Genomic DNA, 22,869 nt, shown 5'->3' with positions numbered 1-22,869 from the left:
AACTCATAAGATTTGTTTCTCTCGCCATGTACAGGTATACATTAAAACTAGACTGTGTTGTTTCTCTGCGTCATGTAATATACTTGTGGGTATATGCATAACTTTGTATTTATTTATTTACCATGTTCATGAAGTGTATATTGGAGGTGGTGACCCTCTGAGATGTATGCAACAAAATTTCATATTAATGTATGCTGATCAGTGTACATTCAAAGTGACGATAGAGTTATTCTAAGTCTAAGTCTAAATGCTATATAGTTAGCAGCTACCTGGTTGCAAGAAAGGGACAGTGCAACCATCATAAATACACACCAGTTGCCAATTGCCCGAATTTGGATCACATGACCGTGGGATGTTGCAATGGCCATAAGTGCGAGGACCGATCTTAAGTGCGAGGACCCATTTTTCAATGCTATTGTAACCGAACAATCTCTAAATGAACAGTTGTAAGTCAAGCTCTATCAAGAGTTTCGTAACTCTTCTCTCACTCCAACACATGTATAATCATAACGATCACCTCATGTGCAGTAACATCACTCTACATATCACGTATTCAAATACCGTACTTTTCGGACTATAAGACACATTTTGTCCCCCCACCCCCCGACAAAAGAGGGTGGAAATGTTGGTGCATCTTATATACCGAATACAATCATTTTTGGCCTCCTAAAACCCTGCTCCGCGTGTCCCGTTTTTGCCAAAAACAGGCCTGTTTTTCACAAAAACGTGAGGCGCAGAGGGTTTGGGAGGCCAAAAACGGGCCTGTTTTTCACAAAAACAAGATGCGCAAAGGGTTTGAGAGACCCGCAGAGTGCTCCTGGGGGCTGGGGAGGGCAAAAATGCAACACCTGGGGGGTTTGGGAGGCCAAAACTGGGCCCGTTTTTCGCAAAAATGGGATGCGCAGAGGGTTTGGGAGGCCTGCAGAGTGTTCCTGGGGGCCGAGAAGGGCAGGCCCAGGCAATTCCAATCCGTGGCTGACTTCCTCTGATGGCTGTGGGTGAGTGAGGTTTGTTTCTTCATTCCTGACTTCCCCTCCAGGCATGGGGCCAGGGCTCGGGGCTGGAGGCATGCCAGGCCATTCCTCTTCATTATCAGACTCTGGATCTGATAGCAGGCCCGGGAGGAGGCGGGAGGGGCCCGGCTGGGGAGAGGAGGGAGAGCGAGGCACAAAAACGGAGGTGTTCTGCAGAAGAAGAACAACTCCAGATAGCTGCTTCCGTCCTTCCTGAGTGGTGGGAAAACAGCTTGGAGCCCCAGGACTGCTACAGCAGCCACCAGCAGCACACAAATAACTTGCCTGATAGAAGAAATATGTCTTTAAAATCCAAATAGATTCAGTGCAGTTCAAATATTCCAAAGATAAGCAATCTGACTATGAAATTGTCAGAGAAAACCAACTCAGATCTCTTCCCTTGGACTGAGTGAAAAAGACTGGAGCTTAACGAGCAGGAGGCGTGGCTAAGCAGTTCAAAAATATATTCACTCCGTCTCTGACAATTGATAGGAGATCACCCCATGCATGGGTTATCCGGACAACACACTGGAAAAGTTCTCCAGACCGTTTCCCTCAGTTGGAGCCAAGGTTCAAAAGAAGAGAAGAATCAAGAAGCCCAGCCAAGGACAAACAACTAAAAAAAGTAGGGTGGGGGGAATATCAAGATATGGACAGGAGCGAAATAGAAAACAAATTTGAATTGACAGATTAAATTGTTAAAAAGGAGATATCCCTACAGAGAATAACCCTAAGAAAATGTACGGATTAAGACCGGAGAAATTGAGAGGTCAGCAATAAATAAATGTATCAGACATATAGAGTAGAAAGATGTGAGATTATAGTGAAAAACTATAACATTGTTAAAGGATCCTCACACCCGTTTCACAGTCTGTTTCTGCTGCTCCCGTCTGGGAGGAAGTTTCTAAGTATTTCTAGCAGGACTTCCAGATTCTGTAAGTTTTGTTCCCTATGCCATCCGTCTGGTAAACTCGTAAGATTTGTTTCTCTCGCCATGTACAGGTATACATCCAAACTAGACTGTGTTGTTTCTCTGGGTCATGTAATATACCTGTGGGTATATGCATAACTTTGTATTTATTTATTTACCATGTTCATGTAGTGTATATTGGAGGTGGTGACCCTCTGAGCTGTATGCAACAAAATTTCATATTAATGTATGCCGATCAGTGTACATTCAAAGTGACGATAGAGTTATTCTAAATCTAAGTCTAAGAGTTAGCAGCTACCTGGTTGCAAGAAAGGGACAGTGCAACCATCATAAATACACACCAGTTGCCAATTGCCCGAATTTGGATCACATGACTGTGGGGATGTTGCAATGGTCATAAGTGCAAGGATCTTAAGTGCGAGGATCTTAAGTACGAGAACCCATTTTTCAATGCTATTGTAACCGACCAATCTCTAAATGAACAGTTGTAAGTCAAGCACTATCTGGAGTCCTTTTATAACTCTTCCCTCAGTCCAACGCATGTATAATCATAACGATCAACTCATGTGCAATAACATCACTCTACCTATCACGTATTCAAATACCATACTTTTTGGACTATAAAACACACTTTCTCCCCCCCACAAAAGAAGGTGGAAATGTTGGTGCGTCTTATACACCAAATACAATCATTTTTGGCCTCCTAAAACCCTGCTCTGTACGTCCCGTTTTTGCCAAAAACAGCCCTGTTTTTCACAAAAACGGGACGCGCAGAAGGTTTGGGAGGCCAAAAGCGGGCCTGTTTTTCACAAAAACAGGATGCGCAAAGGCTTTGAGAGGCCTGCAGAGTGCTCCTGGGGGCTGTGGAGGGCAAAAACACAACACGTGGGGGATTTGGGAGGCCAAAAATGGGCCTGTTTTTACCAAAAATGGGATGCGCAGAAGGTTTGGGAGGCCTGCAGAGTGCTCCTGGGGGCCGAGAAGGGCAAAAACTTTTTTTTTCTTGTTTTCTTCTTCTAAATCTTGGTACGTCTTAATACTCCGGTGCGTCTTATAGTCTGAAAAATACAGTATTTCTCCCTTGATCTTTTATTTGATGCAAAATTCCTCTTTCTGCACTCCAAGTATCCAGACGGCTTTTCTCTGGTCGATTCTTCTGTTTCCTACATTTACTACCTGAATAAAGTTGTATTCGAGCACCATGAATTTGGCTTCTATCCTGTGTGGATCCTTTTGTGCATCATATATTGACCGCTCTGACAGAAGCTCTTCCCACACTCCGGACACTGATATGGCTTCTCCCCCGTGTGGATTCTTCTGTGGGTCATAAGGCTGCTATTCTGACTGAAACTTTTTCCACAGTCCGGGCACTCAAAAGGTTTCTCCCCGGTGTGGGTCCTTTCGTGGCGCGTAAGGGCACTGTTGTGACTAAAGCTTTTTCCACACTCCAGACAACGATACGGCTTCTCCCCCGTGTGGATTCTTTTGTGGGTCATTAGGCTGCTGTTTTGACTGAAACTCTTTCCACAGTTCGGGCACTCAAAAGGTTTCTCGCCAGTGTGGGTCCTTTCGTGGCGCGTAAGGGCACTGTTGTGACTAAAGCTCTTGCCGCACTCCAGGCAGTGATATGGCTTCTCCCCCGTGTGGATTCTTTTGTGGGTCATTAGGCTGCTGTTCTGATTGAAGCTCTTGCCGCAGTCCGTGCACTTAAAGGGCTTCTCCCCCGTGTGGATCCTTTCGTGATTCGCAAGGTGTCCCGTCATGCTGAAGCCCTTTCCGCACTCCGTACATTTAAATGGCTTCTCCCCTGTGTGGATTCTTTCGTGGATCCGAAGTTTGCCTCCGTGACAGAAGCCCTTTCCACAATCCGTGCACCTGAAGGGCTTCTCCCCCGTGTGGGTCCTTTCGTGACGAGAAAGGGCACTGTTGTGACTGAAGCTTTTGCCGCAGTCCATGCACCTGAAGGGCTTTTCCCCGGTGTGGATTCTTTCGTGGTTGATCAGGTGACCTCTCACCGTGAAGCCCTTTCCACACTCGGCACACTTAAATGGCCTCTCCCCGGTGTGGATTCTTTCGTGGATCCTGAACTGAGCTCTCTGCCAGAAGCTCTTTCCACAGTCCACGCATACGTAAGGTTTCTGCCCGCTGTGGATTCCTTCGTGCTTCGTGAGGTCACTGCTCTCACTGACGCCCTCTCCACACTCTTCGGGTGGGGTGACGTGCGCTTCCATGCCTCCCGATGGGTAGGAATCCTGCCTTCCATTTATGTCGCAGGTTTTTTCACTACTGTTCGTTTCCTCTGGATTTCCAAACATCTCTTCATCCGCTTCGTTCTGGGCCGTTTGCAACCGTGCTGCGCTCACCTCCTTAGAATTTTCTGTCTCCTGGTCACAGGCCGCTTTAGAAAGCAAAGAAAAAGAGAAAAGACAATATTTTGAGCAGAAATAGAATTAAGTTTACCACAAAAAATAAGCTGTATACACACGGAAGAAGGAACTATCCTGAAACCGTAAAGTATTATGCGTGATGGTGGGGGTCAACATTTTTCTTCATAATGCACAGCTTAGGCAAGAGGGGGAGCTTTCACCTCACAATCAGGAAACTGTGAGTTCAATCCTAGGTAGAGGCAGATATTTCTCTCTCTGGGCACAATGAGTGTATATCTGCTGAACAAAACTCAGCACTGGCAATAGGAAGGGCATCCGGCCAGTAAACACTCAGCTCCATTCAGCTGCCCAGTCCCATTCACACAAGCATCACCATAAGTGTCACAGTGCTCGCAGCCGCGCGTGCGGCCTCACTCGCGCAGGCACTCGCAACCTCACTCTTGTGAGCATTGTCGGAAATGCTTGCATTGTTGCGGGCACTCACAGCCCCAGTTGCGCAAGCAGTGGGGTACTTGCAGCCCCATTCACACGAGCAACAGGTCTTCGCACGCATGTGCCTGTCCTTCCCACAAAACCATTCCCTCTTTCCCCCCTCCCCTCAATCCGGGCCGCCAATCCGGAAAGTTGGGGAATGCTGTCCTAGTAGATTGAGGTGATAAACGTCACATAAAGAAGGAAAATAAACAGATCAATCTCTTTGTAGTCGGAAGTATTCGGAGAACATCTTCCAGATAGAAGAAGTTCTCCAAATACTTCCGGCTACAAAGATATTCCACAAATGAATCCAACACAGAGCATAGAAGGGCCCTTACCCAGAGCGGTCACGTTTTGAGAATTTTCCAGCATGACTTCCCTGTGCAAAGCTTTTTGGTTAGAATCCAGAATCTCCCATTCCTCCTCCACAAAATACACAGCCACTTCCTCAAAGGACACTGAGCCCTGAAAGAGGAAGAAAATGTTCTTTTAAGAGAAGCCCCAGGAAGAAGGATTTCTTGAAAGTTCTTGTTATGTCCTGCACCGGCAGTGGCGGCCCCTAGTGGTGGAGATGGTTTCTTAACCTCTTTAAGGCGATGGACAGAGTCTTCCTCCTCCTCCTCCTCATATAGTGGATCAGCTTCGCTGAAATGAATTGTTGCTCCTTTCGCTATCTGCGGGCTCTGCCCTCGAGGCATATCAGCTAATGAGAGGGTGGCCAGCTCTGAGGCACATGCCTCATCTAATGCCATCTGAAATGTGAGGTCCTGCTTAGCGATGAGACGCCGCTTGAGGCGTTCATCCCGGACACCGCTGACGAGCCGGTCCAAAAGGTAATCATCCAGATCAACAAATGGCGCGCCACTTTACATAAAGCGGCTACATACTGGTTTATCGATTCCCCCTCAGCCTGATCCTTATGGTAAAACAGCTGCCGCAGGGCGATTCTGGAGGGTGTCGGGGCGTAATGTCTTTTTAATTTAGCCATGAAGTCATCCCAAGTCCCTGCATGAATTGACTGGGGGGCCATCAATGTCATGGCTGTCTCGAACATTTCTGCCCCACAGAAACCCAGGAAATAAGCACGCTTCCTTTCACTAGATAGGTTTGTATACTCATTGGCAATAAGAAAGCATTCAAAACGGGCTACAAACGCCTCCCACGATTCGGTCACTGGGTTAAAAGGCACAAAGTTCTGAGGCGATGCCATGGTTTGCTCTGTAGGACAGGGATCTGAATAGCTCTGAGGAGAAATTCACACTTTGGCTAGCTCAGCAGCTCAGCAACTCACGTACTTTCCTCAGTCTTCGTCGCCAGTATTATATTCTGTGGGTTCCGTAATAATTGAGGCTCCACAGAGGTTCACACACAACGTTTATTTTTAACTCACAGAGACCAGCAACAACCAAGAACAGCGCGCCCGCTTTGACAGCCCTTTTATACTCGGCTGTCAAAGCAGGAGCCAATCTGAACAGAACAAGAAACCATCTCCACCACTAGGGGCCGCCACTGCCAGTGCAGGACATAACAGTTCTCTTCCTCTTTTGACACATCCTAAAAAAGCGAATTTGGCCATGGAGGAAATAGGCATTTTCTTAAAGATAAGGACAGAACCAACTTAGAACTAAGAAGAAATTTCCTGACAGAACAATTAAGCAGCAGAACTACTTGCCTTCAGAAGTTGTGGGTGCTCCCATACTGGAAGTTTTTAAGAAGAGATTCGACAACCATTTGTCTGAAATGGTATAGGGCAGTGATGGCTAATCTTTTTGCCATCCCATGCCAGGAGCGGGGGGGGGGTGCGTGCACACCCACACCCATAATTCTATGTGCCCCGCCCCCGCGAGCGCAACACCTCCCCCGCTCCTGGCACGTGATGGCACAGTGGGCCCGGTAGGCCCATTTTTCTCTCTCCCCAGGCTCCAGAGCCTTTCTATGAGCCTGGGGAGGGCAAAAACAGCCTTTCCCACCCCCCCGGAGGCCCTCCGAAGATCGGAAACTGGACTTTCTTTATTTTTGCTTGAAGACATTTCTCATCCAAGAAGCTTCTTCAGTCCAGCTGCCTTCATTTCAGTAAAAAAACTATTCCTCAAGTAAATAAATTTTGATTTGCATTACCTTCCCTTGCTAAAGAACAACTGTCCTAGCTTCCATGGCAGGGACTTGGGACTTCCCCCACCCCCACCCCAAATCTCTCCTGCTGTGATGAATCTTCCCCTACCTGAGATGGAGACCCAAATTCTGTTTCGGCTTCATCACAAACAGGAGATGTTTCAGAGGTTACCACCAACACCTTTCCATTCCCTGCGAGCAAGAAATGGAATATTTAAAAGCCGTGTGAATGTCTTCTGCGAACTTTATCATCCTATCAAACATCGCTCTTGCATCTGCTGACCAAATATTTGATGGTAAAAAAAGTTCCATGAATGAAAGGAGCTATAGCTCCATTGCTTCTATCGGATAAGATACCTTCACTTACATAGGGAGGTGACCTCAGCTGGATCCTCTTTAGAGACCTTCCCAAAGAGATGCTCCTGAGAAGAAACGGACCCATCTTCCTTTTCTTTGGGTTGTGCTGAGACCATCTCCATCAACGCTTCTGGCACCTGAAACACCAGCCAGAAGGGGGTAAAAATGGAGGAGATGGGATGAGAACACACACAAGGTGGATGGGATTCTTTTCATCCGCTCCTAACCTTGAAACCTCCTCTGTCTATCCTTGGGGTGGAATTGGGTTTGTTCCTGTAGGACAGTGGTTCTCAAACCTTTATAGTGCTGCGACCCCTTTAATACAATTCCCCACGATGTGGCGACCCCAACCGTAAAATTATTTTCGTTTTGAATTTATGGCGCCTGAAGCCGTATTGGCTAGCGATCTGAACTGCTTGCGATTGCCTTGAGGACGGAGGCATTAAAGCGGAGACTCCTCCCCTACTAAGTTTATCGCGCCTGAAGCCAGATTAGGCTAGCGATTGGGAGTGATTGCAGCTGGCTTGAGAGGGAGACATCAGAGCAAAGATTTCTCTCTTTTTTAATTCATCGCGCCTGAAGCCGAATTCGGCTAGTGATTTGAAGAGCCTGCAGCTGGCTTGTGGAGTCAACCATTGGAGCGCGATTCTTCGACTCGCAAGTATACTTCCCATATTTCTAATAGTCTTAGGCGACCCCTGGCAAATCGTCATTCGACCCCCAATGGGGTCCCGACCCACAAATCGTCATTTGACCCCCAATGGGGTCCCGACCTATCCGCTGCTGTAGGATAATCATGGAATCCTAGGATTGGGAGGCAGCTTGGAGGTCTTTTAGTCCAATCCTCAAGCATCCCAGCTCAATATGAAGAACGGTTGCAGGAATTGGGTATACCTAATCGAGAGAAAAGGGCTAGGGCAGTGATGGCTTTTTCCGGACAGAGTGCTCAAAGCACCCAACCCAGGGGTGAAATCCAGCAGGTTCTGCAGAACCGGTAGCGGAAATTTTGAGTAGTTTGGAGAACCGGCAAATACCACCTCTGCCTGGCCCCAGAGTGGGGTGGGAATGGAGATTTTGCAGTATCCTTCCCCTGGCAGAGCTGAACTGGGCGACGGCTCGCGTGCCCACAGAAAGGGTGCTGCGGGCAAACTCTGGCACACGTGCCATAGGTTTGTCATCACAGGGCTAGCGGGTGACTTGTTAGCAGTATTCCAGTATTTGAGAGGCTGCCACAAAGAAGAGGGGGGGTGTCAACTTATTTTCCAAAGCACTAGAAGACAAGCCAAGAAACAACGGGTGGAAACTAATCAAGGAGAGAAGCAACCTGGAATTTAGGAGAAACATCCTAGCAGCGAGAACAATAAACCAGTGGAACAGCTAACCTTCAGAGGTTCTAAGTGCTTCATCACTGGAGGTTTTTGAGCAAAGACTGGACGGCCACCTGTCTGAAATGGTATCCTTGAGCAGGGGGCTGGACTAGAAGACCTTCAAGGTCCCATCCAGCTCTGTTCTGATTGATTGATTGATTGAAATGGCTGCCTAGACTTGACTTGAAAACCTCCGGTATAGAAGCTCCAGAGGACAGGCTGCCCCTGTTGTGGCTCCCGCCCCCCGAACCTGGCCCCATGCCCGAAAGTGCCTTGGAGCCGGGCCTGCTGCCAGAAAGTGACTCGGAGCCGGGCCTGCTGCCAGAAAGTGATTTGGACAGTGAGGGGGAAGGGCCATCAGGACTTACCTCGGAAGCACCGGCCTCCCTGGATCAGCTCCAGGAGCCAGAAGCAGGCCAAGCAAAAGAGATAACGAGGCCTCCTTCTCCTGACTCTTCCTCCCTACCCAGGCCACGCCTGCAGACCCAGCTGACAGCAATCAGGTTTGGCTCAATCCCAGGTTTCGTAGGCAGGAAAGAAGAGAACAACAGAAGCAGGGGAGGGGCAGGCCTAGGAAGTGCTGAGTCATGGAGCCACACCCCGCAGGATATAAAAGGCAGCAAGAGCTGGTGTGTCTCTTTGTATCAGGCAAATCCACGGATTGACTAGAGCTGAAGGTTGTGACTCACCAGCATCTTGGCAGCCAACGAGGGCTCTTGGCAGACGCTGGCTCTTTTACTGCCAGAGCTGATAAGAGCCGGCTAATTAAGCCATCGTTCGGACGGAAGCGAGGAGGACATAACAGTCCCATTGCTTAAAAGCTCTCAAAGTGAGGAAATGCCTCCTTTATTTTGACTTTGTATCATCCATTGTAAAGATAGATATGAAGGATTCCTTGTCTCACAGAGAATCAAACAATCTCTTCCCTTTGACAGCTCCTAAATTTTGGAAGACTGCTGCCATGGTTCCCCACCTTTTCTTTTATGTACACTGAGAGCGTATGCACCAAGACAAATCCCTTGTGTGTCCAATCACACTTGGCCAATAAAAAATTCTATTCTATTCTATTCTATTCTATTCTATTCTATTCTATTCTATTCTATTCCATTCCATTCCATTCCATTCCATCCCATTCCATTTCTAATTCTATTCTATTCCATTTCTAATTCTATTCTATTCTAATTCATTCCATTCCATTCCATTCCATTCCATTCTATTCTATTCTATTTCAATTCTAATTCTAATTCTAATTCTAATTCTAATTCTACTCTATTCCCTTCTTTAGGTGAAACGTGCCCAGTTTGTTTTAGCAACTCTTTCTAGGATTTAAACTCCAGCCCCTCAACCTTTGTGGTTCTTCTCTGCCCGTTTCCAGTTTCTCGGCATTCTTCTTGATTGTGTCAATCGAGGCTGGACCCAACGCAAGTATTCCAGCTGTGGTCTGACTGCTACAGTATAAAGCAGAACAATCATTTCTGCTGTTCTCAGTACATACTTTCACTGATGCAGTCTAAGACTGCATTGGCTTTTTTGGCAGCTGTAGCACATTGCTGGCTCCTACTTAATTTGTGAATTACCAGGACACCAACATCTTTCTCCCAACTACTCCTGCGGGGGCCTGTGCTCATCTGTTTTTTTCCTTCCTAAATGCTGAGATAAAGTTAAAGGTTCCCCTCGCACATATGTGCTAGTTGTTCCTGACTCTAGGGGGCAGTGCTCATCTCTGTTTCAAAGCCAAAGAGCCAGCATTGTCCAAAGACATCTTTGTGGTCATATGGCCAGCATAGGCGCATAGAACGCTGTTACCTTCCCACCAAAGGTGGTCCCTGTTTTTCTACTTGCATTTTTTACCTGCTTTCGAACTGCTAGGTTGGCAGAAGCCGAGACAAGTAACGGGAGCTCACCCCGTTATGCGGCACTAGGGATTCGAACCGCTGAACTGCCGACCTTTCAATCGACAAGCTCAGCGTCCCAGGGCTGAGAGAGGGAGGGAAAACTAAACCATTTGCTTGAAGTAATAAAACAATGAAGCGTTTCACAAAACAAGGATGCGTCTTGTTCTTACTCCAATGCCAGGGGTGTCAAAGTCAATTTCATTGAGGGCTGCATCAGGGTTGTGTTTGACCTTGGGGGGTGGGGGGAGGCACGGAAGGGGTGTGGCCAGCTCAATGTCACTCATGTCGGAGGTGCCTGTGGTTGTCCAAGGGCTCTGCCAATGAAAACAGAGGGAGGGCTGCGTGCGACCCTCTTGAGCTCCGTTTTTGCTGGCGGAGGGTTGCAGGAGGCCATCTCAGTCGAAAACAGAGCTTGGAAGGATTGTTACCGGCAGAGACACTGCGGGCCGGTCCTTCATTGTTTCTTTTTTTTATTTTTAAAAAGTTTTTTATTAAATAAACATTAAAAACACTGGACACGGTGTGACCATCCCGGTTTTGTCATTTCCATCGATATTTTTAACATAAGCGCAACTCAGGCTGTTAGAAGCCTGTTATTAGAACACAGCAACCTGCAATTACTGCAGGTTCAAGCCCGGCCCGAGGTTGACTCAGCCTTCCATCCGTTATAAGGTAGGTAAAATGAGGACCCAGATTGTTGGGGGGGCAATAAGTTGACTTTGTAAATATACAAATAGAATGAGACTATTGCCTTATACACTGTAAGCCGCCCTGAGTCTTCGGAGAAGGGCGGGATATAAATGTAAATAAATATATATATATATATATAATTACTACTTATCACACATTGCTATTTTGTTCTTATAACCATATCCCTTGTCCTCCTCATAAATGAGGAAAAGGAGTCGGAGAAGAAAAGATTTAGGGTTTGTAGACTAGAAAGTGGATAATATTTAGACAAAGATATAAATATCTAAATATTTAGATATTTATTTTATATTTATTTATTAATATAACCAAAAACCTACAAAGATATAAATATCTAAATATTATCCGCTTTCTAGTCTACAAACCCTAAATCTTTTCTTCTCCGACTCCTGTTCCTCCTTTCCAACCATTGATACAATTTGCTCCATATTTCAAAGTATTCTGTCTCACCCTTGTTTTTATGTTGTGGTGTCACCCTGTCCATTTCAACGCAGACCAGTATTTTCTTTATTATTTCTTCTTCTGGGGGGATTTTTTCATTTTTCCAACACAATGTCGGCTGGCGACCCCCAGGGGGAGGGCCTTCTCTGTGGGGGCCCCTACCCTCTGGAATGAGCTTCCCCCAGGACTTCAAAAGTTTCCTGATCTCCGGACCTTTCGCCGCGAGCTGAAGACGTATTTATTCTTCCGCGCAGGGCTGGCATAAAATGATTAGTAATTTTAATGGGGTTTTTATGGTTTTTAGGGGTTTAGTGTGTATTTTAATTTATGGGCCAAATTGAATAGGTTTTTTAATGGGTTTTTTTAACTGTATATTGATTGTATATTGTATGTTTTATTGTGTTTTTACCTGGCTGGAACCGCCCTGAGTCCTTCGGGAGAAGGGCGGTATAGAAATGAAATGAAATTATTATGATTATGATTATGATTATGATTATGATTATGATTATTATTATGATTATTATTATTATTATTATTGCACATAAACCAATCTTGCTGCAGTTATAACATGCAGCATTAAGTATACCTGTCCTTTGTCATAGTTCTCTTTTGTGATTCCTAATAGGAATAGGTCTGGTCCCAGATCTATATTTTGGTCTAGTATCTCTTCCAACCACACCCTTATCTCAGTGGTGAAATCTGAACCGGTTTACTACCAGTTCGCTGGCTGCGCATGCGCAGTGCGTACCACGCACCAACTGCGAGGTGCGAGCGCACATGTGTGTGCAGTCCACTCCAAAAGGAGGCATGGGATAAGTAGAACAGCGTGTGTGTGGGGGGGAGAGGTGTGATCAGCTGTGGCGCGTTATCTTTTTTTTTTAACTTTTAAAAGCATTTTTTATAACTTGTTCAGGTGAATAGGTTGTAAAAATGCTTTTAAAAGTAAAAAAAAAAAGGCTCTGACGATCAGGCAGCTCAGCTGTGATTGTCAGAGCCTTTTTTTTAACTTTTTAAAAGCATTTTTTACAACCTATTCAGCCGAATAGGTTGTAAAAAATGCTTTTAAAAGTAAAAAAAAAGGCTCTGATGATCGCACAGCTCAGATGTGATCGTCGGAGCCTTTTTTTTTTTTTACTTTTTTTAAAAGCATTTTTACTACTGGTTTCGGAGAACTGGTAGTAAAAAAATGCCTAAAAAGTAAAAAAAAAAGTCCCGACTATCAGCTGAGTGACACGCAATCTTTGGAATTTTTTTTTTTTTACTTTTTAAAGCATTTTTAACTACCGGTTCTAAAGAACCGGTAGTAAAAAATGCTAAAAACGTTTTTAAAAAAGTTCTGACAATCGGGCGTCACTTTTTTTTATACATTTTTTATACATTATTCGGCCGAATAGGTTGTAAAAAATGCTTTTAAAAAGTTAAAAAAAAAGACTCTGACAATCACAGCTGAGCTGCCTGATCGTCAGAGCCTTTTTTTTTTACTTTTAAAAGCATTTTTACAACCTATTCGGCCGAACAAGTTGTAAAAACTTCGGCGAACCAGTAGCCTTCTTTACTACCGGTTCGTGCGAACCGGACCGAACCGGGAGCATTTCACCCCTGCCTTATCTGTTGCCAAAAAACCCAAGCTTTTGTACATAACCACCACATGTGATAAAAAGATCCCGTTGCTGAGTTCCTTCTTTGTTTCCAGGGCGGCCCTGTGGGCCAGATCTAAGCACTCTGCGGGCCAAATCTGACCCGCAAGCCTTGAGTTTGACACCCCTGCTCCATGCCAAGATGAAATCTCTCACCTGCTTCTCTACTAGCCCCTCATCCGTTGCTTGACTCAGGAGGAAGCCTTCGGCCAGGGCCACTGCCTGGGAACAAGTCTTCGCTCCGCATTCCCTCACCCAGCTCTCCATTTCTGGGGGCAGGACAGCCAGAAACTCCTCCAGCACCACCATGTCCACCATCTGAGCTTTGGTGCTGCTTTCTGGCTTCAGCCATTGATGACAAAGCTGATGGAGTTGGCTGCAAACCTCCCTGGGCCCCTTGGCCTTTTGATAGCAGAAATTCCTGAAGAACAAGCAATGAACATCAGGACTGACAACTTCTTCATGCAGGAGCTTCTGCCTGGTGCTTTTCCACGACACGCTGCTGGTCCCATCCTCAAAGGCAGCGGGGCCGTTTGAGGCTCCCAGTCCTGCTGGCCTTTCGACTTCCATTTTATCTTTATAACTCCAGTGTAGTTTCCACCAGGGCCAAAAAAAAAACAAAACAAAAAACCCTCTCCTCTCTACAAAGTTGCTTTCACTCTTAGAGGCTGAACTGCACCGAAGAGGCTGCAGAAGGGTCTCACAAGGACAAGATGTCATTTATCTCCAAGAGCAAAGATCAGATACGTGAAGGAACATGATCTAAGAAAAAAAGAGAAAAATAATCAAAACCACAGAGGATGATGGTCCCGTCCAGATGGTTTCACTCCATTTGATTATACTGTGTCAGGAAATTGTTATTTGCCTAACTAGTTGGCCAGGCGATATATAAACTAACTATGTATGTTTGTAGAAAGGCAGGATATTGCTTTAAGGCTGTGCTGCATCATGCAAGCATCCTGATTGGTTGAGCTCTGTAGCCAATGTATAAAAGGACTACTAAATTATGGCTTGTGGGGAATCTACAGGGACGCTACAGCATTGTAACCTGATGACATGCTGCAACTATATATAGAATAATAGAATAGAATAGAATAGAATAGAATAGAATAGAATAGAATAGAATAGAATAGAATAGAATAGAATAGAATTTTATTGGCCAAGTGTGATTGGACACACAAGGAATTTGTCTTGGTGCATATGCTCTCAGTGTACATAAAAGAAAAGATACGTTCATCAAGGTACAACATTTACAACACAATTGATGGTCAATATATCAATATAAATCATAAGGATTGCCAGCAACAAGTTATAGTCATACAGTCATAAGTGGAAAGAGATTGGTGATGGGAACTATGAGACAATTAATAGTAGTGCAGATTCAGTAAATAGTTTGACAGTGTTGATGGAATTATTTGTTTAGCCCAGTGAGGGCCTTCGGGAAAAAACTGTTCTTGTGTCTAGTTGTTCTGGTGTGCAATGCTCTATAGCGTCGTTTTGAGGGTAGGAGTTGAAACAGTTTATGTCCAGGATGCGAGGGGTCTGTAAATATTTTCACGGCCCTCTTCTTGATTTTTGATATTTGATATTTTGATATTTGAGCTTTATGATCGTTGTTTGATCATGGCTAGTTACTGATTCCTCAAGATACTGACTGTTATGAATTGAACAGTGTTTTGCTGAACTGAAAGAAGACCTTGTTTGTTTTGCAAATCTACGTTGGTAAGAAGACTGACTGACTGACTTTATATGTGTATTACCTGTAATTGTTTTTGGACTATGACTTTGCCTTTTCCCTAAAAGTAAAGGAATATCAAACCCCAGTTTGTCTGCAAGTGACTGTTATTGTATACAACCAGTCTCAGTCGTTTTCATGCGTAGGGTACTCTGCTCAACAGTCCACAACCTTGGTTGTGAACCCAGATTACCCTTAACATACTGTATAAGAAATATTTTTGCAGAGCCAAAGTCTGCAGCTTTTTCCTCTCCTGGTGTGGGAGACAAAAACATATGATAAATGGTTGCAGGAACTGGACATGGCTAGTCTAGAGAAAAGAAAGACTAGGAGTGACATGATAGCAGTAGTATTTGAGGGATTACCACAAAGAAGAGGGAGGTCAACTTATTTTCCAAAGCATCTGAAGGCCAGACAAGGAACAATGGATAGAAACTGAACAAGGAAAAATTCAACCTAGAAATAAGGAGATATTTTCTGTCAGTGAGAACAATCAACCAATGGAACAGAAGTTGCCTTCGGAAGTTGTGGGAGCTTCATCACTGGAGGCTTTCAAGAAGAGACTGAACAGCCACTGGTGAAAAACAGTGTAAGGTCTCCTGCTTGAACAGGAGGGTTGGACTAGATGATCTACAAGCTCTCTTCCAACTGTATTATTCAAAGTGTAATAGTGTTTGACAGTTTCACCATTATTATCATAACATTTTTTGTAAAATTCAATTACTTATTCTGCACTATGGGACAATCCTGGACAACCCCTTTCTTTCTTCAGGGTGGGGGGGAGTATCTCATCAAATACTTCAACAGGGATATTATATCCCTCTTGGTTACCTTTTTTTTTTTTACAAGGTTAAACATTCTTACCTGCTTCAATCTGTTTTCATGGCACTTAACTTGAACTCTTTTGAGCTATTTTCCAAAGGACCCGAAGGCCAGACAAGGAAGAATGGATGGAAACTGAACAAGGAGAGATTCAATCTGGAAATAAGGAGAAATTTTCTGACAGTGAGAGCAATCAACCAATGGAACAGAAGTTGCCTTCGGAAATAATAATAATAATAATAATAATAATAATAATAATAATAATAATAATAATAATAATAATAGTAGTAGTAGTAGTAGTAGTAGTAGTAGTAGTAGTAATAGTAATAGTAATACAACTACAGAGTTGGAAGGGACCTTGGAGGCCTTCTAGTCCAACCCACTGCCCAGGCAGGAAACCCCTACACCATCTCAGACAAATGGTTATCCAACATTTTCTTAAATTTTTCCAGTGTTGGAGCATTCAGTTGTGGGAGCTTCATTCACTGGAAGCTTTCAAGAAGAAACTGGACTGCCATTTGCCAGAAATGGTGTAGGGTCTCCTGCTTGGGCGGGGTGGGTGGGGGTTGGACTAGATGACCAACAAGGTCCCTTCAAACTCTTGTTATTCTGTATCTGTATCTTTGATGAGCCCCACTGGGTTCCAATCTAATTCCAGTCTGAAAAGAGGTGGGGAAATGGGGAATACATAAAGCAGAAAGTATGTGGAAGGAAACTGATGTGTAAATAGAAAAGGCATTATTGTGTTATATATGTTTGTGTTGTGCTGTTGTAGTAAAGTTAATAAAAATTTTGGATATATCAATCTAATGCCAGTCTGAATCTCTTAAATGGAGGGGAATACTTGATTTTGGCTCAGTGGGTTGGACTAGTCCAGGGGTCTCCAACTTTGGCCACTTGAAGACTTGTGGACTTCAACTCCCAGAATCCCTCAGCCAGCTTCAATTCTGGGAGTTGAAGTCCACAAGTCTTCAAGTGGCCAAGGTTGGAGACCCCTGGACTAGATGACCTCCAAGGCCCCTTCCAATTCTGTCATTCTGCGTTCTAACCCCCACCAGACCTCTTCCCTTGAGGTGGGAGGCTAAGGCTGGGAACCCTCCAGCATCAGAGATCAGGAAACGTGGGCTACGGTGGGGAGGGGCAGCTAGCAAGGGTTAGGATCGTGGAAGGCGCCGAGCTTTTGCAGGGGAGGCAATCCTCCAGGCGGCCCCTTCCCCTTTTCCCACGCACCCCATTCCTATATTCTGCTGGAAAGCAGAAGGGAGTCTTTTCCCCCCACTATTCCTCAAGCTCCTTCCCAGTTTTCCCAGAAAGGCGCTTTAATGCATTGAGGGTTTTTTGTTTTTTGCTTTCCACGATGCTTTCGCGCGTGAAAGGAGCGGCTGCATGCAACTCACACTCTGCCGTCTCCGATCCTGGGAGAAACTCCCACGCCTGCATTCCAGTCCAAGAAGCTGGGAAGAAAGGCGACGAGCCCTCCTTCCTAGAGAGGCGAGACGCTCTAGGCGATTAAAAAAAATAAATAAATAAACCAACACCTCCCTACCTCTTAGCTAACAAAAAGATTCCCGGTTGCAACGAGGGGCAGAACCCTCCGGCGCATGCGCTCCTCATTTCAGAAGCTAGAGACTGCCAGGACCAAACTGGGCTGGGTCGCCATATGTTAGGGCAGGGGTCTGCAAACTTGGCTCTTTTAAGACTTGTGGACTTCAACTCCCAGAGTTCCTGATAGTTAACATAATAACAGAGTTGGAAGGGACATAACATAACAACAGAGTTGGAAGGGACCTTGGAGGCCTTCTAGTCCAACCCCCTGCCTAGGCAGGAACCCTACACCATCTCAGTCAGATGGTTATCCAACATTTTCTTAAAAATTTCCAGTGTTGGAGCATTCACAACTTCTGCAGGCAAGTCGTTCCACTTATTAATTGTTCTAACTGTCAGGAAAGTTCTAAGTTGCTTCTTTCTTTGATCAGCTTCCACCCATTGCTTCTTGTTCTACCCTCAGGTGCTTTGGAGAACAGCCTGACTCCCTCTTCCTTGTGGCAACCCCTGAGATATTGGAGCACTGCTATCATGTCTCCCCTAGTCCTTCTTCTTCTTAAACTAGACATACCCAGTTCCTGCAACCGTTCTTCATATGTTTTAGCCTCCAGTCCCCTAATCATCTTTGTTGCTCTTCTCTGCACTCTTTCTAGAGTCTCAACATCTTTTTTACATCGTGGAGACCAAAACTGGATGCAATATTCCAAGTGTGGCCTTACCAAGGCATTATAAAGTGGCACTAACACTTCTCGTGATCTTGATTTTATCCCTCTGTTTATGCAGCCCAGAACTGTGTTGGCTTTTTTAGCAGCTGCTGCACACTGCTGGCTCATATCTAAATGGTTATCCACTAGGACTCCAAGATCCCTCTCACAGGTACTACTATTGAGCAAGGTACCACATATACGGTACTGGTGCATTTTGTTTTTTTTTGCCTAAATGTAGAATCTTACTTTTTTCACTGTTGAATTTCATTTTGTTAGATAGCGCCCAATGTTCAAGTCTGTCAAGATCTTTCTGTAATTTGAGCCTATCTTCTGGAGTGTTGGCTATTCCTGCCAGCTTGGTGTCATCTGCAAATTTGATGAGTTCCCCATCTATCCCCTCGTCCAAGTCATTGATGAAGATGTTGGACCTTGGAGGTCTTCTAGTCCAACCCCCTGCCCAGGCAGGAAACCCTGCCTACACCATTTCAGGCAAATGGTTATCCAACATCTTCTTAAACATTTCCATTGTTGGAGCATTTACAACTTCTGGAGGCAAGTTGTTCCACTGATTATTTGTTCTAACTGTCAGGAAATTTCTCCTTAGTTCTAAATTGCTTCTCTCCTTGATTAGTTTCCACCCATTGCTTTTTTTTTTATTGAAAAAGTTTTAACAAACAAAAATGTTTTCCCCCCCTCAAAACCCCCTTTCCAGGGTCAATCACAAGGTATTGTTATACATAAACCAAACATAAGAGTAAAATTTTCCCTTCTAATCCAATTGACCCAGTGGTGGGATTCAGCCAGTTCACACCAGTTCGGGAGAACCAGTTGTTAACTTTCTGAGCAACTTGGCAAACTGGTTGTTGGAAGAAATCATTAGGGCAGAGAACCGGTTGTTAAATTACTTGAATCTCACCACTGAATTAACCTCATCCAAGTCTTTTCATTTCCTAACCACCCCCATTACATTCTAAAATAATACATCCTAATTATTCAAAGGCAATCTGATATCTCTTAATCTGATATCTGTTTTGTAAATAATCCATTTTTTCCATTCAATTAAATATCTTTCCTGCGTATTGTCTTTCAAAAAGGCTGAGATTTTAGCCATCTCAGCCAAGTTAGTAACTTTCAATATCCATTCCACCCATTGCTTCTTGTTCCACCCTCAGGTGCTTTGGAGAATAGCTTGACTCCCTCTTCTTTGTGGCAACCCCTGAGATATTGGAACACGGCTATCATGTCTCCCCTAGTCCTTCTTTTCATTAAACTAGGCATACCGAGTTCCTGCAACCGTTCTTCATATGTTTTAGCCTCCAGTCCCTTAATCATCTTTGTTGCTCTTCTCTGCACTCTTTCTAGTTGAAGTCCACAAGTCTTAAAAGAGTCAAGTTTGCAGACCCCTGTGTTAGGGGGCGTCTTGTACCCATTTAAATTATTTTTATATCTGCTGCTTTGAAGCCTTTTTAATTATTTTTATAACTGCTGCTTTGAAGCCTTTTCAATTATTTTTTATACCTGCTGCTTTGAAGCCATGGATGCAAAGAGTTGTGGTCTCCCTTTGTGGTTCTCATCCTTGTTTCCATCTTTTTCCTTTACTGAAAGAAAGCAAACTCTTCCAACAGGGAAGAGACTGGAAATTTTAAATGTCCTTTTAAAAAAACTAGACTGTGTTGTTTCTCTGTGTCATATATACGCGTAATTTTGTATTCACTCATTTATTTTGTTATGTTCATGTAGATTGGAGATAGTGACCCTTTGAGAGCTGTATGCAATGAAATTTCATTTAAATGTCTGCCAATTAGTGTACATTCAAAGTGAAGTCCTACCATTTAGGCAAGAAAAATCAAAAGTATACATATAGACTGGGTGAAACCAGGCTTAATAGCAGTAAGTGTGAGAGGGATCTTGGAGTCTTAGTGGACAACCTGCTAAATAAGAGACAGCAGTGTGTGGCGGCAGCCAAAAAAGCCAATCCAATCCTAAATTGCATTAACAGAAGGATACAATCAAGATGAAGTGAGGTACTAATACCACTCTATAAAGCCTTAGTAAGACCACACCTGGACCACACCTGCAATCCAGTTTTGGTCACCACACTATAAAAAAAAGATGTTGAGGCTCTAGAAAGAGTGCAGAGAAGAGCAACAAAGATGATTAGGGGACTGGAGGCTAAAACATATGAAGAATGGTTGCAAGAACTGAGCATGGCTAGTCTAGTGAAGAGAAGGACCAGGGGAGACATGATAGCAGTCTTCCAATATTTGAGGGGCTGCTACAGAGAGGAGGGGGTCAAGCTATTTTCCAAAGCACCTGAAGGCCAGACAAGGAATAATGTATAGAAACTGAACAAGGAGAAATTTAACCTGGAAATAAGGAGAAATTTTCTGACATTGAGAACAATCAACCAATGGAATAGAAGTTGCCTTCGGAGGTTGTGAGAGCTTCATCACTGGAGACTTTCAAGAAGAGATTAGACTGCCATTTGTCAGAAATGGTGTAGGGTTTCCTGCTTGGGTGGGGGGTTGGGCTAAATGACCTACAAGCTCCCTTCCAACTCTGTTAATCTGTAATCTGATAATAGTTATTCTATTATTCTATCCTAATTATCCCAAGGGTCCTTGAGTGGTGCAGCCTGTTAAACAGTCTGTTATTAACAACAGCTGCCTGCAATTATTGCAGCTTCAAGTCCCATCAGGCCCAAGGTTGACTCAGCCTTCCATCCTTTATAAGGTAGGTAAAATGAGGACCTAGATTGTTGGGGGCAATAAGTTGACTTTGTATATAATATACAAATAGGATGAAGACTATTGCTTAACACAGTGTGAGCCGCCCTGAGTCTTCGGAGAAGGGCGGGGTATAAATGTAAATAAATAAATAAAAAATATTAATAATAAAATAGGCGAGGAAATAGGCCTTCCAGACAACATTGTGACCTTGTAGCTGCAAGGCAAGTGTGCTTCAGGTTGAGGGTCTAAAAAGCTGTTGAAATCTATTCTTGGGTGTGCCTATTTTGCTGGCCACCTGCTCTTGCAAGAACGTATTTTACAACAAACTTGCTTGCTGCTTCACTTCATGACCCTGTCGTAGAAAGTTAGCAACCCCCCCATGTCAAGAATGAAATATTTTGAGAAATATTAAAAAAGCAGAATATTATATTTTCCTAAATGAGAAATGGAGGCAGGAAACAGACTCCAGTCTTTCTTAATAGGCCCAAAGAAACTGAGGGGGGTCACCTTTTAAAAATGCGGATCTGGTAATCCATTCAAGACAGGATTAAAACTCCAAAGAAGCCAGCATCTAGGATTCATTACATTTGTTAAAAGAAGATTTAAAAAACCCCAACTCCTTTGCCGGCCTTCCCGAGACAAACTAATTCAAATCAAATAACAAAATACACAAAACAAGCTTTTACATTACAAAAAGCGGGCAGAACAAACTCTATAAAAATCCATGTACTGACCAAGCCAATTGGTCAGCTGACCCAGGACTGCTGTTGGTTCTGTTCGTCATTAAAAGCATCTTTCCAATCAGTCTCCGTGTTTCCAGTATTTTTCTCCCAGCTTGGAGCCGAGCCAGTTCCAGCTGGATTATTTCTTCCAATGCTGTCGAATTTCTGACTGGCGAGTGCGTTTCTCACAGCTTCCCGGGGCAAAAGCATGCATAGTTCATTTTCCCTTTTCCCACAGGCCACCCACAGTCCATTATGCCCACCAATCACTTCTGTTCATTTTGTTTTGAGAACCCAGCGATAGCTCTGGGTGTCCTTGAGGCGGGGAGCAATGTCTCACGGGAACCGACATGATATTGGAGGCCATTCCTCCCCCTCACGCCCCCCCTTGCATTCCAATCCGCCATCGCCCTATTCTTTGTCAAGCTGCGAGCCAGGAAGAATGTAGGTGAACATTTGAGTCAGCCTTGACAGCTGGGTCTATGAAATCTCCGCACTAGCCAACTCACACTCCTTGGTTCTCCAAGTCAGCAACTTCCAGAGGCTTCCTTGGAGCCTGGGGAGGGCGAAAATGGCCTTCCCCACCCCCTCAGAGGCCCTCCAGAGGCCTGAAACGGCCCATTTGCCATCTTCCAGTGGGACTGGAAGTCCTGTTTTTTGCCCAAGTTCGAGGCTTTCTAGGAGGCCTTAAGCCTCCATTTTGACTCAAGTGCCTTTTCTCTGGGCTTCGACCTGGATATTTCTTCCTTCTTTCCCAAAGTAGCAAGGTGGATGATTTCACTACTGCCCCCCTCTAAAAAAAAACCACAAACACACCTCTCAGAGGCCAAGATATAGCAGTACATTATAGGTACTTCAGGGACGCGGTGGCTCAGGGGCTAGGATGTTAAGCTTGTCAGTTTTATTTTATTTATTTATTTATTTATTAATCACATTTATATACCGCCCTATCTCCCGAAGGACTCAGGGCGGTTCACAGGCAAATAAAAACATAAATAGAGATTAAAATAACAATTAAAAAACTTATTCTACAAGGCCGAATATTTAAAAACAGTATAAATAATAAAACCCATTTAAAACCAATAAATTTAAAATCTAATCCAGTCCTGCGCAGATGAATAAGTGTGTTTTAAGCTCGCGACGGAAGGTTCGGAGGTCCGGAAGTTGAAAGGTCGGCAGCTCAGCGGTTCGAATCCCTAGTACTGCCGTGTAACGGAGTGAGCTCCCGTTACTTGTCCCAGCTTCTGCCAACCTAGCAGTTTCGAAAGCACGTAAAAATGCAAGTAG

At 44.4% G+C, this 22,869-nt stretch overlaps 1 protein-coding gene across 6 annotated transcripts; it reads right to left on the bottom strand.

Moving 5' to 3' along the window:
• Positions 1 to 1,957: 1,957 nt before the first annotated feature.
• LOC131189839 (zinc finger protein 239-like) lies at positions 1,958 to 22,289 on the bottom strand. Of its 6 annotated transcripts, none has more exons than XM_058166350.1 (7): positions 21,595 to 22,289; positions 15,922 to 16,035; positions 13,479 to 14,084; positions 7,285 to 7,411; positions 7,027 to 7,109; positions 5,144 to 5,270; positions 1,958 to 4,342 (listed from the first exon to the last, which is right to left on the bottom strand). In XM_058166350.1, exons 3-7 carry the CDS (start codon positions 14,040 to 14,042, stop codon positions 3,159 to 3,161), a joined length of 2,085 nt encoding a protein of 694 aa, XP_058022333.1. In that variant the 5' UTR covers positions 14,043 to 14,084; positions 15,922 to 16,035; positions 21,595 to 22,289; the 3' UTR covers positions 1,958 to 3,158. The 6 variants fall into 6 exon arrangements, with proteins under 6 accessions (XP_058022333.1, XP_058022332.1, XP_058022334.1 ...); XM_058166349.1 differs by lacking the exon at positions 21,595 to 22,289 and adding an exon at positions 17,277 to 17,531; XM_058166351.1 differs by lacking the exons at positions 5,144 to 5,270; positions 7,027 to 7,109; positions 21,595 to 22,289 and adding an exon at positions 17,277 to 17,531.
• Positions 22,290 to 22,869: the final 580 nt, after the last annotated feature.

Source organism: Ahaetulla prasina, chromosome 2, assembly GCF_028640845.1.
Source record: "Ahaetulla prasina isolate Xishuangbanna chromosome 2, ASM2864084v1, whole genome shotgun sequence".
In the NCBI taxonomy this organism is placed as follows: Eukaryota; Metazoa; Chordata; class Lepidosauria; order Squamata; family Colubridae; genus Ahaetulla; species Ahaetulla prasina.
This window is presented reverse-complemented; position numbering and strand designations above follow the sequence as displayed.